This window comes from Theropithecus gelada, chromosome 1 (assembly GCF_003255815.1).
Source record: "Theropithecus gelada isolate Dixy chromosome 1, Tgel_1.0, whole genome shotgun sequence".
Classification (NCBI taxonomy): Eukaryota; Metazoa; Chordata; class Mammalia; order Primates; family Cercopithecidae; genus Theropithecus; species Theropithecus gelada.
In genome coordinates, this window is record NC_037668.1 from 155,039,507 (window position 1) to 155,057,406 (window position 17,900).

General features: G+C 40.8%; 1 protein-coding gene across 8 annotated transcripts in view; it reads right to left on the reverse strand.

Moving 5' to 3' along the window:
- The window catches only part of HHAT (hedgehog acyltransferase), a 345,552-nt gene that overhangs the window by 74,259 nt on the left and 253,393 nt on the right, over positions 1-17,900 (reverse strand). For all 8 annotated transcript variants that reach the window (XM_025389801.1, XM_025389791.1, XM_025389780.1 and 5 more), the window contains one exon: positions 10,407-10,608. In XM_025389801.1, coding sequence (XP_025245586.1) covers positions 10,407-10,608 — 202 coding nt within the window. The remainder of the gene's footprint in view (positions 1-10,406; positions 10,609-17,900) is intronic.

Here is a 17,900-nt window from a genome sequence, read left to right on the forward strand (position 1 = left end):
ACTACGACGATAATAAATGGAAGGGAGAGGAAGTGGCGGCAGGGATTTAGTTAGAAGCTATTTGGTAGACCAGGAAAGAAATGAGAGCAGCTTGGATTAGGATTTCAGTAGAAATAGAAACAAACAAAAAAATTCAAGGTCTACTTAGGAGGTAGAATGTACAGTACATGCAGATGAATCTGAGGGGGAGAGAGGTACAAAGGATAACATAATAGCTTTGGCCTTGAGTAGGTAGATAGATGGTGGTGTCATTTGGGGAAAGAGAGTATGCTGGAATTACTGGGAGGTAGGGGTGCATGAGCTCAGTAATACATGTGCAAAACCTGGGAGATTTCCAGGTCAAGAGGTTCAGCACGTTACGTTTTCTAGAAGTGGGGTATGTTCCAGAGTTGCACTGTTTAAAATGGTGGCCACTAGCCTTATGGGAGATACTGGGATCTAAATTAGCTAAAATTAAATATATTTAAAATTCAGAGTTTAAATAGGCACTAGCCACATTTCAAGTGCTCAATGGGGCTAGTAGCTACTGTATTAGACAGTGCAATGAACATTTCTGTCACCATAAAAGTTCTATCAGACAACCCTGTTGTAGACGATCAGAGGGTTTCCTATTTCCAACACTCAGCTCTGACAAGTATTTGGGCGAATGTTCAGCTCTCAGTCTACCAACACCAAGAAATAGAATTCTTCTATATTTTGATCCCCAAATAAGACCTTGGGGTTGAAGATGAAGACATGAAACAAGTGGGAGGTGAAGCAAGATGGCCAAATAGAAGCCTTCACCAATCATTCTCCCTGTAGGAACACCCAATTAAACAACTATCTACACATAAAAACACACCTTTATAAGAACCAAAACTTGGATGAGCAATCACAGTACCTGGTTTTAACTTCATATCACTGAAAGTGGCTCTGAAGAGGGTAGGAAAGACAGTCTTAAATTGCAATGCCACCTCTCCTCCATCCTCTAACAGCAGCCACATGGCATGGAGCAACAACTCGTACACTTGGGGGAGAAAGATCACAGTGACTGTGGGACTTGGCACTGGAACTCAGGGCTGCCCTGTCACAGCAGAAAACGATACTGGGCAGAACTCAGCCCAGTGCCCATGGAGGCGGCACTTAGAGCAGCCCTAGTCAGCGGGGAAGCATCCATCCCCAGAAGTCAGAACTTGGATTCCAGCAACCCTTTTCCCCAAAGGCTAAGGGACTCCAAGGTCATAAATAAACTTGAAAGGTAGTCTAGGCAACAAGGACTGATTCCTGAGCAAGTCCTCATACTTTGCTGAACTTCAAGCCAGTTGATTTCAGGGACATGTGACCGAGTGAGACACCAGCCAGGGCATGCAAGGGAGTGCTTGCATCACCCCTCTCCCAACCCCAGGCAACATAGCTCACAGCCCCAAGACAGATTCCTTTCAAACTTCTGCTTGAGAAGAGGAGACAGAAGAATAAAGACAACTTTGTCTTGCAATTTGGATACCTGCTCAGCCACAGTAAGATAGGGGGCCAGGCAGAGTTCTGAGGCCTCCATCCCAACCCCTACCTCCCAGACAACATTTCTAGACACATCCTGGGCTAAAAGAGAACCCACTGTTTTGAAGGGAAGGATGCAGTCCTGGCAAAATAAATCACCTGTTGACAAAAGAGCCCTTAGGCCCTGAATAATCAACAGTGGTAGCCAGGCAGTGCTTGCTGTGGACCTTTGGTATGACTCAGAGATTTGCTGGCTTCAGGCATGACATAGCACATTCCCTGTTGTGGTAGCTATGGGGAACTCCTCCTGCTTGAAAAAAGAAGAGGGAAGAGGGAAGAGGAAAGAGGACTTTGTTTTGCAGCCAAGGTACCAGCTCACCCACAGTGGAGTAGAGCACCGGGTAGGCTCTTGGGTTCCCAGTTCCAGGTTTTGGCTCAGACATTTCTGCACCTGTCCTGGGCTAGAAGGGAGTCTACTGTCCTGAAAGGAAGGACCCAGGCTTGGCAGCATTCATCACAAGCTGAATGAAGAGCCCTTGGAGGCTGAATGAACACTGGCAATAGCCAAGCAATACTTGCCACAGGCCTAGGGTGGTGGTAGCCATGAGAAAAGACTCCTCTGCTTGTGGAAAGGAGAAGGAAGAGTGGCAAGGACTTTGTATTGCAGCCTGGGTGCCAGCTCAGGTGTAGTAGAATAATGCACCAAGTAGATTCCTAAGGTTTCTGACTCCAGGACCTGGCTCCTGGATGGCATCTTAGGACCCACCCAGGACCAGGAGGAACCCATAACCCTGAAGGGAAGGAGACAAGTCTGGTTGGCTTTGCCACCTGCTGATTATAGAAACCTAGAGCCTTGAGCAAACATAGGTGGTAGCCAGGCAGTAGTTACTGTAGGTCATGGGCAAGACCCAGTACTGTGCTGACTTCAGGTCTGACCCAGTGCAGTCCCAGTGGTGGTGGCCCGCAGGAGTTTTTGTGTCACTCCACGTCCAGCTCTAGCCAGTTTAGCACACAGACTCCATTTGTTCGGGAGAAAGTAAGGGAAGAGAACAAGAGTCTTTTCCTGGCAATCCAGATAATTCTTCTGGATCTTCTCTAAGATAACCAAGGTGGTACTTCTATGAGTCTGCAAGACTCACAGCATTACTGGACATGGGGTGCCCCATAATGCAAATACAGTTAGAGCAACCAAAAACTTAGATCACAATGCCCAAGTCCCTTCAAATACCTGGAAAGTCTTCCCAAGAAGCATAGGTACAAAGAAGCCCAAACTGTGAAGACTACAACAAACACCTAACTCTTCAATGCCCAAATACTAATGTACCATGCACAAGCATGACGACCATCCATGAAAATATGACCTCACTGAATGAACTAAAGAAGGCACCAGGAACAAATTGCTGAGACACAAAGATATGTGACCTTTCAGGTAGAGAATTCAAAATAGCTGCTTTGAGGAAACTAAATGAAGTTCAAGACAAAACAGAGAAGGAATTCAGAATCCTATCACATAAATTTAACAGACACTGAAATCATTACAAAGAATCAAGCAGGAATTCTGGAGATGAAAAATGCAACTGACACACTGGAAAATGCCTCAGAGTCTCTTAGCAGAATTGATCAAGCAGAAGAAAGAATTAGCACACTTGAAGATGAGCTATAAGAAAATACAGTCAGAGGAGATAAAAAAGAAAATAAGAGAATGAAGCATGCCTATCAGATCTAGAAAACAGCTTCAAAGAGGCAAATCTAAGAGTTAATGGCCTTAAAAGGGAGGTAAAGAGAGGAAAAGACAGGGGTAGAACATTTATCCAAAGAGATAATATCAGATAACTTCCCAAACTAGAGAATGATATCAGTATTCAAGAACAAGAAGGTTACTGAACATCAAATAGATTTAACCCAAATAAGACTACCTCAAGATAATCAAACTCCCAAAGTCAAGGATAAAGAAAGAATCTGAAAAGCAACGAGAGCAAAGAAATAAATAACATACATTGGAGCTCCAATACATCCGGCAGAAGATTTTTCAATGGAAATCTTACAATTCAGGGGAGGGCAGAAGACATACAGTGCTAAAGGAAAAAAACTTTTATCCTAAAATAATATATCCAGCAAAAATATCCTTCAAACATGAAGGAGAAATAAAGACTTGCCCAGACAAACAAGCTGAGGAATTTCATCAACACCAGAACTGTCCTGCAAGAAATGCCAAGGGTAGTTCTTCAGTCTGAAAGAAAAGGATGTTAATAAGCAATAAGAAATCATCTGAAAGTGCAGAACTCATTGGCAATATCAAGTACACAGGAAAACACAGAATACTATGACAATGTAATTGTGGCCTACAAACTACTCATATATTGAGTAGAAAGACTAAAACACAAACCAGTAACAAATAATAACAACAACAACTTTTAAAGACATAAACAGTACAATGAGATATAAATAAAAACAACAAGAAGTTAAAAGTAGTACAAAGTTAAAGTGTAGAGTTTTTATTAGTTTTCTCTTTGCTTATTAATTTGCTTATGCAATCAGTGTTAAGATGTCATCAGTTTAAAATAATGGGTGATAAGATTATTTGCAAGCCTCATGGTAATTTCAAATAAAAAAACACACAACAGATACACAAAAAAGCAACAAATTAAAACACACCACCAGAGAAAATCACTTTCACTAAAAGACAGAAAGGAGGGAAAGAAGACCACAAAACAGAAAATGAATAGTAACATGGCAAGAGGAAGTCCTAATTTATAAATAACAACGTTGAATGTAAACGGACTAAACTCTCCAATCAAAAGAAAGAGTGGCTGAATAGATTAAAAAACACATATAGATTAAAAAACAGGACCCCATGATCTGTGGGCTACAAGAAACACACTTAACTTATAAAGACACATAGACTGAAAGTAAAGAAATGGAAAAGGATATTCCATGCCAATGGAAACCAAAATAGATTTCAAGACAAAACATCAGCAGCTATACTTACATCAGACAAAATAGATTTCAAGACAAAAACTATAAAAAGAGACAAAGATACATATATCATCATTATATAATGATAAAGGGATCAATTCAGCAAGAAGATATAACAGTTGTAAATAATATATGCAACCAATATTGGAGCACCCAGATGTCTAAAGCAAATATTATTAGAGCTAAAGAGAGATATCCCAATAACAGCTGAAGAAATTATACACCCCACTTTCAGAATTAGACAGATCATCCAAACAGAACATCAACAAAGAAACATCAGCTTTAACCTGCAGCACAGGTCAAATGGACCTAATCGACATCTACAGAACATTTCATCCAACGGCTGCAGAACACACATTCTTCTCTTCCACATATGGATCATTATCAAGGATAGACCATATGTTAGGCCACAAAATCAGTCTTAAAACATTGTACAAAATGAAATTATATCCACTACCTTCTCTGAACAATGGAATAAAAGCAGAAATCAATAACAAGAGGAATTTTGGAAACTATACAAACACATGGAAATTAAACAGTATGCTCCTGAATGACAGAGGGTTAATGAAGAACTTAAAAAAGAAATTGAAAAACTCCTTGAAACAAATGATAATGGATACACAACATGCCAAAACCGATGGGATACAGCGAAAGAAATACTAAGACGAAAGTTATAGCTATAGGCACCTACATCAGAAAAGTCGAAAAACTAAAAATAACCTAATGATGCACCTTAAAGAATTAGAAAAGTAAGAGCAAACCAAACCCAAAATTAGAACATAGGAAACAATAAAGATCAGAGATGAAATACATAAAATTGAAACAATGAAAATACAAAATCAATGAAACGAAAAGTTTGTTTTTTCAAAAGATTCATATAATTGACAAGCCTTTAGCCAGACTAAAAGAAAGCAATCAAGAAAGTAATCCCAATTATAATAGCTACAAATAAAATTAAATACCTAGGAATTAACCAAGAAGTGAAAGATCCCTACAATGAAAATTATAAAACACTGATGAAAGAAATTGAAGAGGACACAAAAAATGGAAAGATATTCCATGTTCATGGACTGAAATAATCAATATTGTTAAAACATCCATATTATCTAAAGTAATCTACAGTTTCAATGCAATCTCTATCAAAATACTAATGACATTCTTCACAGAAATAAAAAAAAAAATCCTAAAACTTATATGGAACCACAAAAGACACAGAATAGCCAAAGCTATTCTGAACAAAAAGAACAAAACTGGATGAATCACATTATTTAACTTCAAAATATACTATAAAGCTATAGTAACCAAAATACTATGGTATTGCTCAAAAACAGACACATAGATCAATGGAACAGAATAGAGAACCTGGAAACAAATCCACACATCTATAGTGAACTCATTTTCAACAAAGGTGCTAATAATATACACTGGGGAAAGGACAATCTCTTCAAAAAATGGTGCTGGGAAAACTGGATATCCATATAAAGAAGAATGAAACTAGACCCCTCTCTCTCACCATATTAAAAAAATCAAATCAAAATGAACTAAGGACTTAAATTTAAGGTCTCACAATATGAAACTACTAAAAAAATAAATTGGAAAAACTTGCCAGGACACTGGAGTTAGCAAATAATCCTTTAGTAATACACAACCAAAGCAAAAATGGACAAATGGGATCACATCAAGTTTAAAGTTTTCTGCACAGTAAAGGAAACAATCAATAAGTGAAGACACAACCCACAGAATAGGAGAAAATATTTGTCAACTGTCCATCTGACAAGGGATTAATAGCCAGGATATATAAGGAGCTCAAACAACTCTGCAGGCAAAAAACCTAATAATCTGATTAAGAAATGGGCAAAGGATCTGAACAGACATTTCTTTTTTTTTTTTTTTTTTGAGACGGAGTCTCGCTCTGTCGCCCAGGCTGGAGTGCAGTGGCGCAATCTCGGCTCACTGCAAGCTCCAACTCCCGGGTTCACGCCATTGCCATTCTCCGGCCTCAGCCTCCCGAGTAGCTGGGACTACAGGCGCCCGCCACTGCGCCCGGCTAATTTTTTCTATTTTTAGTAGAGACGGGGTTTCACCATGGTCTCGATCTCCTGACCTTGTGATCCGCCCGCCTCGGCCTCCCAAAGTGCTGGGATTACAGGCGTGAGCCACCGCGCCCGGCGTGAACAGACATTTCAAAAAAGATGACATACAAATGGCAAACAGGTATATGAAAAAGCGCTCAACATTAAAGTCAGAAAAATTCAAGTCAAAACTACAATATGATATTATCTGTCCCCAGTTAAAATGGCTTTATCTAAAAGACAGACAATAACGAATGCTGGTAAGGATGTGGAGAAAAGGGCATCATTGTACACTGTTGGTGGGAATGTAAATTAATACAACCACTATGGAAAACAGTTCGCAGGTTCCTCAAAAAACTAAAAACAGAATTATCATATGATTCAGCAGTCCTATGGTTTGGGATATACTCAAAAGAAAGGAAATCAGTAAATTAAAGAGATATTTGCACTCCCGTGTTTACTGTAGTACTATTCACAATAGCCAAGATTTGGAAGCAATCTAAGTGTCCATCAACAGACAAATAAAGACAATGTGGTACATATACCCAATGGTGTATCATTCAGCCATAAAAAAGAATGAGGGCCTATCCTTTGCAACAACATGGATGGAACTGGAAGTAATTAAGGAAAATAAACCAGGCACAGAAAGACAAACTTCACATGTTCTCACTTGTTTGTGGGAGTTAAAAATTAAAACAACTGAACTTGTGGAGACAGAGAGTAAAAGGATGATGACCAGAGGCCTGGAAGGGTAGTTGGGTGGAAGGATGGTTAATGAGCATAAAAATATAGTTATATAGAATTAATAAGTCATAGCATTTGGTAGCACAACAAGGTGACTGCAGTCAACAATTATTATATATTTAAAACTGACTGGAAGAGTATAATTGGATTGGTTGTAACGCAAAGAAAGCATAAATGCTTGAGATGATGGATACCCTATTTACCACCATGTGATAATTACACATTGCATGCTTGTATCAAAATATCTCAGGTACCCCATAAATACAAACACCTACTATGTACCTGCAAACATTTTTTGAAAAGACGATATGACAAAGAAAAAATAGTTTTTTTTATTTAGACATCTGCTAATCTCTCTTAATAAAACAGATGAAGGATATACACCATGAAGAAAGGGTGTGATGGTTAATTTTATTTGTAAACCTGAATGGGCCCAAATATTCACTTAAATATTATTCATGGGTGTTCTGGTGAAGGTGTTTCTGGATGAGATTAACATTTGAATCAGTAGACTGAAGAAAGCAGATTTCCTTCCCCAATGTGAGTGGGCCTCATCCAATCTGTTAAAGTTCTAAATAGAACAGAAAGCTAAGACAATATTTTTTTCTGTCTTCAAGCCTGTCTTTGAGCTAGGACACTGGTCTTCTCTTGCCTTTTTCTTTTTTTTTTTTTTGGACTGGAACTTACACCATTAGCTCTCCTGGGTCTGAATTTCTCAGCCTACAAAATCACACAGTCTAATTCTGTACACTAAATTTCTTTACCGTCATCCCTACCGCACCCCACCCCCGCCCGCCCACCCAAACACACACACACCTTATTGATCTGTTTCTCTGGAGAACTCTGAATAATACTGAGGACGCGAGGGGCATGCAGAATGAACTCACAGAGGCAGTAAGTCTTTATTTGGATTTTGACAGAAGAACAGGAAACTGATTCATGGAAAGAGAGGGAAGAAGGGTAAACTAAGTGGGGAAATAGTTTCCTCAAAAATTTGTGTGCATTTGGATGTTGTGTGGAACTACACAAGAAACAGGGTACTGGAGGAAGACTCTATGTCTGGACAAGTGGAGGAAGAACTGAAGAATTGATCTGATATGAAAGCACTAATTGTACACTGACTTAATACTGAGGCTCACTCAGACAATGGGGATAAACAGAGTAATGGGAACCTGGCCATGTACTCAAGGAGTACATTGTCTAAATAGCCGTCACCTCCTACCAGCCTTGTAGGTGATAAAAATAGGTTTCATAAAATATATTCTTGCTCAATAAAGATGCAAGCCAAACATCACATTTGCAACATATAAGACAAATATTTTGCCAAGAAAATGCATATCAAAAATTACTATGTACCAAGGTACCTGAATTATAGATGGAAGGTCAAGTGAGGTGAATGAGTGAGTCCTGAAGCAAGCTGTGATGGAGCAAGGTAGACAGGCAAGAGCTTCATCCTGTGAGTAAATGTGCCTGATGCCTTGATTTATTTTGAACCAAAATGAACAGGCCACAGGCTACATGGCACAGTTGGGTTACTCCAGCGTTTTAGATTTCTAAAATTATTACTAGCATAAGCTATGGCTCAAAGGCCACAGAGCACTGCTTAACATTAAGTTCAAGGTTAATGTTAGCTGCTTCATGAAACAGCACAGAAATGAGTTATAGGGCTACAGACAGGGCTGAAAAGAACCTTCTGTCTTTCAAAGGTGATAACTGTGTTTTCAGGCTTTGGAGCAGAATGCTCAGATTTGAGGGAAGATTAAAATCTTTATGATACCATCCTTTTTCGTTTTCCTGTGTGTTACATAGCCATGGCTTTCACTGAAATACCATTTTCTATTAGAATCCACTGGCATTTCCTTCCTGCTGATGGCTGGAAAAATATTTATCTTTATACATACATGAGCATATTTAAATCCCCTCCAATGTGTTGTTTGACTACTCAGTTTATTTCAGTTTTTATTGAAATAACTGTCCACTTGTACTATGGCTATCTTTATAAAAACATATGTAAATGTATTCTGTTTTGACAGGGTTTTTTAAAGTGCATTTGCTTTAGTTATTCATATTGGTGGAATTTAGCCACATTAATCATTTTTCAAATTTTCTGTGTGTGATTGCCTGCCATGAACACTGATGCCAGCACATTTCTTTTTAGCTACTTTTTTTGGGGTTAGAGAGATATTGCTGCAACTTCAGAACTGATGATTTCCGACAAGATTGTAATATATCATATACCACATTTGCAAGATAAAAGCTATGCCCATAGTTTAAAATCACTTAAAATATATGTGTAAAGAGAAAAGCTTAATTGATTTTCCAAATCACTTTCCTGTAAAGTTGAACTGTTTCTTAAAACCTTAGTTGTTTTTTATACTACTATATACAACACCCATCAGGATTTAAAATTCCAGTTATACTCAATATTAGCAAGGTCATTCTTATGCACCATTGGTAGAAACATAAACCAGTGTACTTTTGTCTACAGGGCAGTTAAGAGTTAATAGGCAATATACATAAGGAACATTAAAGAAGAGAAAAACCTTGAACCTGGAAATTTCACTTATGAGTATTCATCCTGGTTATGATATTCATTTTAATACAGCTGACAGCTGCAAAAAACCTTTAGAATAATATGATTACTAATAATAGGAGACTAAAATAAATTATGGCATATCCACATAAGGGAATTCTATGTAGCCATTAAAAAGGGTGGTTAGGTATCGACTCAGTGACTTAAAAAGGTGGTCCGGATACAATCATCTCTCTGTAATAGCATTTGTTTTAATGTTACATACATATGTCTGTTTGTATAAACACATAGAAAAAATTTAGAAGAATGGATCTTAACATGGTTTCTGTTGAAGAGAGGTTTTTTTCTTGTTTAAATTTTCTAATTTTTACATAATACATTTTTTATAGTTATAACATATATACGCACACACACACACACACAAACACACATATGCACTACAGAAGCTTCTTTTCCAGCTGTCTTGTCTCTAGGCATATGGACTTTGAACCAACCTAGCAGAAAGGGCCCACGGTGGGGGCAGGGAATCTGATGGCCCCATCCCTCCTAGACCTGATCTGCCTAGCTCAGCTGTCCCCTAACACAGGAGCAAGGACCCTGCTCACCAGACTGTCCTGGATGCAGGGAGTCTCCACCAGCCTCCGGACTCCATTCTCCACGGTGACTCCCAGCCAGTTGAGTGCTGCCCAGCACCAGAGGTAGTCGTAGCCGCCATGCCAGTAGCTCACAAATGCAAATGTCATCGCCGTGGAAAACAGTGTCCCCAGCAGGCCATGCTGGGACCCGCCCACTGGAATGTACACATACCTAGAGAAAGAAGAGGCTGTTAGGAGCCATGCAGAGGGCTGCCCTGCAACTCTGCCTGCTCCCTAGCTTGACTCTCCTGTCACACACTGCTGTTCACATATGCAGATCCTTCCTCGCTTCCAGGAGGCCAGATTCCTTGGATTCTCCATCCCACAAGGAGTTGGCAAAAACCCAAGCCTCAGCTCTGCAGGGTGTTAGGTTAAATGAACACACAGGCTCAAGAGCTCTCATTACTAGAGCAAAATAGCACTTACAAGAGGCAGGGCAAGAAGTCATGAATTTAGAGTTTCTGAAAGGGGTGGGCCCGGGCCCAACCCTGGAAATCCAATCACAGAATGGCAGTTAGGCTTCTGGCTACACGGGACCAGCAACCTTCAAGGCAGGTGATATGGTTTGGCTGCGACCCCACCCAAATCTCATCTTGAATTGTAGCTCCCAAAATCCCCATGTGTCATGGGAGGGACCCAGTGTGAGGTAATTGAATCATGGGAGTGGGTTTTTCCTATGCCGTTCTCGTGATAGTGAATAAGTCTCACACGAGATCTGATGGTTGTACAAAGGGCAGTTCCCCTGCACAGGCTCTCTTGCCTGGCACCATGTAAGATGTGCCTTTGCTACTCTTTCGCCTTCCGCCATGATTATGAGGCCTCCCCACCCATGTGGAACTGTGAGTCCATTAAACTGTTTTTTCTTTATAAATTACCTAATCTTGGGTATTTCTCATAGCAGTATGAAAATGGACTAATACAGCAGGTGCGGATTTTACAGCTCAGACTATTAAGTTTATGGTAAACCCATTATTTAAATGCAGTTGGTAAGATCACGTTCCTAAACAGGCAGGAGCTGGGTGCAGCAGATGGGTGCCAGAGACGGTTCCCTAGCTTTCTAGGCAGGTTGCCCAGAAGCAGTCGTGAATTCACAACAAAGAAAAGGGCTCTGTGCTCACAGGGCAGCCAAAGTACCAGACAAAATGCACAGCCGTCCCCTGGGTATGTTCTCTATTGCCGAGACAGCTGCCTGAGTACAGAGAGACAGGACTATGTTCTTCAGTCAGTATTTTCCTGCTTGAGTTGGACAAAACTCACACCTTAGGCTGTTAGGACCTGGAAAGCTAGGAGCTTTTTGCAATAGCCTTTTTAAAAAACCCATAGGCCTTTGTTTATTGCTGATCAGTGCGTCTTTGTCCAACCTTCCTCCAGGAGGGAAAAGGAGAAAATCCTTTTCTGAATACACAGTATGTTCCAAGTACTAGACACTTTACATATACTACTTTGTTTGATTCTTTAAAGCACTATATGTATGGTTTATACCCACTGCCCCAGCATTTTAAACAACTTAGCATTTGTCCTGTTTATATACCATTTTAATTTGGGGGAGGCGATCAAACTTGTTTTTGAGGAGAAAATAAAATTGTTTTCGGAGAGGAAATTGTTCTAGTCAAAATGTTTTCAACAGGACTATTTTATTTTTAGAGATAGCATCTCTAGATGTTACCCAGGCAGGAGTGGAGTGGTGCAATCTTAGCTTACCACAACCTCAAGCTCCTGAACTCAGACAATGCTCCCACTTCAGTCTCCCAAGTAGCTGGGACTACAGGCATGCACCACCACACCCAGATAATTTAAATTTTTTTTTTGTACAGATGATAAAAGTTGCGTAGGCTGGTCTTAAACTCCTAGCCTCAAGTGATCCTCCTGCCTTAGCCTCCCAAAGTGCAAGGATTACAGGCGTGAGCTACCACACCTGGCTTAATAGAACTGTATAGGTAGGCAAGCTAAAAACAAAAGCAACTTATCAGGCAATAAATCTTTTAAAAGACTATACCATTGTAATTACTTCAAACTATGCCACTGGACAAAGACTCTCTCCTTGACTAAACTTTAGTCAAGCTCCTCTAAGCTCTCTAGGCCTCGACCTTGGTGTCCATCTTTATTGTAGCAAGAATACTGCTAAGTCGGTTTAGAACGAACCCCCCACCTGCAGTATCTGATCATGCTCCAATATCTGGCCAAACTCTTCATCACCTACTCTTGGTGTCTGATCACCCTGGCTGCCTTCAGGAGGAATCCTGTTAAGTCTGTTTAGCCAGAATCCCCCTATTTCCCAACGTTTCCTCTTAATAGTAGTCTACTCAATGACCTCCACCTTGCTCCTTGGCTATATCCCCCTTGTCCAAGCTGTATTCAGAATTGAGCCCAGTTCTGGCTGGGTGCAGTGACTCTTGTATGTAATCCCAGCACTTAGGGAGGCCGAGGCGGGTGGATCACCTGAGGTGAGGAGTTCGAGACCAGCCTGGCTACACGGCAAAATCCTGTCTCAACCAAAAACACAAAAATCAGCCAGGCATTGTGGTGTGGGCCTGTAGTCCCAGCTACTTGGGAGGCTGAGGCAGAAGAATCTCTTGAACCTGGGAGGAGGAGGTGAAGGTTGCAGTGAGCTAAAAACACGCCACTGCACTCAAGCCTGGGTGACAGAGCAAGACTCTGTCAAAAAAAAAAAAAAATTGAGTCCAGTTCCATACTGAGGTCTCTTTTCCCCTATTACAATAGTTCCCAAATAAATTTTTTTACTGCTTCAACTACTACCTATATCTGGTTTTTCTTTGACATCCTCCACTCTCAAATATGTTCCAGTTTCCAGTTTGGATAATACATTATTTGATCACCTTACATAATCCCATTTTATGGGTGAGGAAACCGAGGTTGAGAAATTAATTTGCCCAAGGTACACAGTTGGGGAGGAGAAAGACCAAGAAGCAAATCTGCAACTGTACACCCAACTTACTGCTTCCATTACATCCGTGGGCTAATTTTTAAAGTCCTCTATATTTCACCCCAATCAGGAACTATTAAACTGGAAGGTATGTGAGAATGTAGCAGTTTCAGAAATAAGTAAAGCAAAGCCAATTCTTTCATTTGTGCAAAAACAGGACCATCTTGACAATCAAGTTAGCAAATAGGCATCAAGCACTCAATACAGATTACGGAATCTTCCACCTGCTGTTGAGCATGTCTTTAGGCCTTCAGGGAATTCCTGGCACTATGGGAAACAGACATGACTTTGTTCTTGCTATAAGGATGGGCATACCTGCTTGTGAAACAATAGCAAACAAGTCCCATCATTAAGCTATGTGACATGGTACAAAGTAGACTAGGAAGGTTTCAGAGTGCAGGGGAGAAGGGTGTGAGCGAAAACAGTGGGGCAAAGGAGGCTGAAGGGCGAAGCCTCTCATTCTGGCAAGGCCAAGAGGATGAGTTTTGGTAGGCAAAGAGAAGCTTGGGTTCTGCGCCAAGGACACAAAGGAGGGGCTGGATGACAAGTCAGAAAAGCCTGACAGCCCAGGGCACAGTGGTCTTATCCGGTGTTCTGCTGCCCCCCAGAGGCTGCTTGGTTATTGGTGTAGAATACTCAGCAGAGGCAAAAAATGGGCCAGAATTACGCTGCTTCCTACCTGCATGGAGGTAACCGCTGGCCCATCATGAGGCCGCCCTTAACTTTACATAACCAGTGTTGTATGTAAAAATAAAATAGGGTGATCAAACCTATTGCAAAAGGATGAAGAACGACTTCTCTTTAAGGAAACTGTGCAGAGGGCTATTTTATAAAACAGATTATCAAATTCTCTTTTCACCCAACCTGCTTCATGTTGTTGTGGTTGCTATTGTTTAAATCGTATCTTACTAATTAAAAGTGAGCTGCAGCCAGGGACAGTGGCTCACGCCTGTAATCCCAGAACTTTGGGAGGCCGAGGCTGGGGGGTCACTTGAGGTCAGGAGTTCAAGGCCAGCCTGGCCAACATGGTGAACCCTGTCTCTACTACAAATACAAAAATTAGCCAGGTGTGGTGGTGCACACCTATAGTCTCAGCTACTTGGGAGGCTGAGCCAGGAGAATTGTTTGAACTTGGGAGGCAGAGGTTGCAGTGAGCACCACTGCCCTCCAGCCTGGGCAACAGAGTGAGACTCCATCACACACACACACAAACACACAAATTAGCTGCGCTGTATATGTCAGAAAACCATAGCATAAAACCCTCTCATTCTCCACACCAATGGTACTTGATCTTGAATTCAACTCCAAGGAGGACACGTTTTCAAGCTTGTGATCAGGAAACATCTAGCCCCAAAATTACATGCCCAGCTATTTTGGGCATCTCCTGGAACCAAGGCTCTGTTACTTTGCCTTCAAAATGACAGCAGACAAACATCTCTGAAAATTCCTTTTATTCCAGAAATTCATATATGGCAGGTCTCCAAGGACATGAGGCTGTTTGTTTCAAACCAGAAGAGGGTATAGTTTCAAGACTGGAAGATAAAAATCCCTTCTTTATTCTTAATTTCTAGAAAACAGTACGTGTGGTAAAAAGAAGAGCAAACAGGTTATTTTCTTTTACGAATTCTACCATCTTCTGTCAGTTTCATGATTAATAAAAACAGAAACATGTCTCTTTTTTTAGAAAAGCAATAGTATGAAACTGCTTACTAAGATTCGCTGCACAGTAAATTGATTTCCCAATGGAAGAAAGCAATCAGCACCACCTTCTCAGCAAAGCAAAACTAAAAACCTTGCTTCTCGTCAGTGACTGTGTCAGGCTGAGTCTTCATGAAGCCTGCCTCGGCCTGGCTGGCTTCGTGTGGTCACCGCTTATAGAAAATGCTGCAGCCACCTTCTTAATTTAAAAGCATCTCACCGAATCAATGCACCATAGCACACCCCCAACTCAGGAGGAAGAATCCATATAAAATGTAGACAGTATTGATGACTTCTACCCTTTACTCAGTGCCCATGCGCCAGATGCTTTATGCATACTATTTCTAATCATTAAAACAACCCTCCAAGGAAATAACTAGGCCTATTTTACACAGGAGAGGTAAAATCTGCACCTAGAATGTTGTGTTTTTCGTGATATATTTCCTGTGTAACCAAATCTTCAAAGCAGTCTCCACAGAAACATCCACTGATGTTTTATTAACTGAAAAATGTCCTTTCTAGGAAAGAATTCTTGCTCAAGAGAATAATGCTTACAATTTACAAAGGGATTTGAGCCAATGAGCTCTGTTAGCCACTGTTCAGTGTCAGAAGACAAGAAGTGTAACTTCTGCTTTTGAGCGACTAAGTAGTCACCCTCTGTCCCACAAGCAGAGATAACACCTGCTATCTCAAGTCCCTGACATCCTGCAGACATCTGCCTATATCAGAAGTGGGGCATAAAAAGTTGGTGGCTAGGGTGATGCTGAGTAGAGGTACATAAAGGGAGAAGAAAGTATCTAGCTCCCTCACACCTACTATGAAAAACAACACAAATATACGCCCTACAGTGGGAGACACGGGTGGAAACAATCCATGTGGTAAACGCATTTATCTGAAAATCGCAACACTTCCTTTTTCCAAGGACCCATACAATAGCTCCTTGGCTTGCTACATTTACCACTTAATTCTATGACAGACTAATCCCAGACCCCAATAAGGTATGAAGATGAAGCACCAGACACTGACGGACGTGGCTTTTACTGTCTCCTGCACTGAGCCGAGGTGGGCTTGCTGGTTTCCTGTCATTATTTACCTATTCCTCGGCCGGGCTAGGGCAGGCAGTTGCTGACATCCTACTCCAGCTCCGCCTTAACTTTCCACCCTTATTTCCCTTCTCCCCACTTGGCTCTGGTGACAAATCCTAAAATCCTGAATAAAGGAGAATTTGATAGCTCCGTGCCCTTGGTCATACCATTTCCACATCTAGAAGCTATTCCTCCATCCTCCCTGATTTTCCAACACCTACTCAGTCTATAAACTCCAGTTGATTTTCCATGTCCAGGAAGTCTCTTTTGCATTTTCCAGCTTGCAGTTTAACCCAGGAACCTACGGTGTGTACTGTCTGTTCCGCTGATTGAACAGCTATTTACCAAAATGTGTCTATTATGGGTGTCATTTGAACTAAATTATAAGATTCATTCAGACAGCACTAGATACGTGATGTGCGTATGCATATGCATGTATGTGTGTATTACACAGCTACTAGTTAACAGTACTTATATACGTAACATAATTTCCATTTACTGCTGCTAGCCTCGAATAGCTTTTAAACTTGTTGTAAATTGTCACCATTCTCATGGACCCATTATAAGCAACAGAAACAAAGGGAAGATTGATTATAAGGTCCTGTACCAGGTACTGGGAGACTTTGGAAGACACCTGTTCCTAAAGAATACAGACCACTGAAAGACCCTGAAGTTTCTCCATACTTTGTAATCCTAATTACCCTATTAAAGTCAAAAGTATATGTCACTACACCTCTGGAACTACTCTAACCCTAAGAGATTTACCACCCAAAGTAAAAGTACTAGTCCTTCAAAGAACAGAGCCTTTAGTGGCTAGGAAAGGCAAGACTTTTGTCCATGTTACACTGGTGGTGAGGTGACCTCACCTTGGCTTCATCTGGGCCCTGAGACCAGTCCCTGTGCTCAGGTTTCTCTACAGAGCTGGCTGTGCTGTCCTGAGCCCAGTTCTCATGGGCAGTAGCTCCCCTGACCCAACCCTGGCTCTGGCTTTGGCCTTGGCCCACATTTTAGTGCTCTTTCTCATAGCCAATGATGACCCTCCAGTCAAATCTCCATCTTCTAGGTAGTTATCACAAAGGAAGCTACACATCTACTTATAAAAAGTTTTCACAATCTACCCATCTGACAAAGGTCTAATATCCAGAATTTACAAGGAACTTAAACGTATTTATAAGAAAAAAACAAATAATCCCATCAAAAAGTGGAAAGTAATGAACAGACACTTCTCAAAAGAAAACATTTATGTGACCAATAAACATATGAAAGAAAGCTTAACATCCCTCAGCATCAGAGAAATGCAAATCAAAACCATGATGAGATATCATCTCACACCAGTCAGAATGGTGATTATTAAAAAGTCAGGAAACAATAGATGCTGGCTAGGCTGTGGAGAAATAGGAAGGCTTTCACACTGTTGGTGGGAATGTAAATTAGTTCAACCATTGTGGAAGACAGTATGGCAATACCTCAAGGATCTAGAACCAGAAATACCATTTGACCCAGCAATCCCATTACTGGGTATATAATCAAAGGAATATAAATCATTCTACTATAAAGACATATGCACACGTATGTTTTTTGCAGCACTATTCACAATAGCAAAGATTTGGAAGCAACCCAAATGCCCATCAATGATAGACTGGATAAAGAAAATGTGTGGAATACTATGCAGCCATATAAAGGAATGAGATCATGTCGTTTGCAGGGACATGGATGAAGATGGAAACCATCATCCTC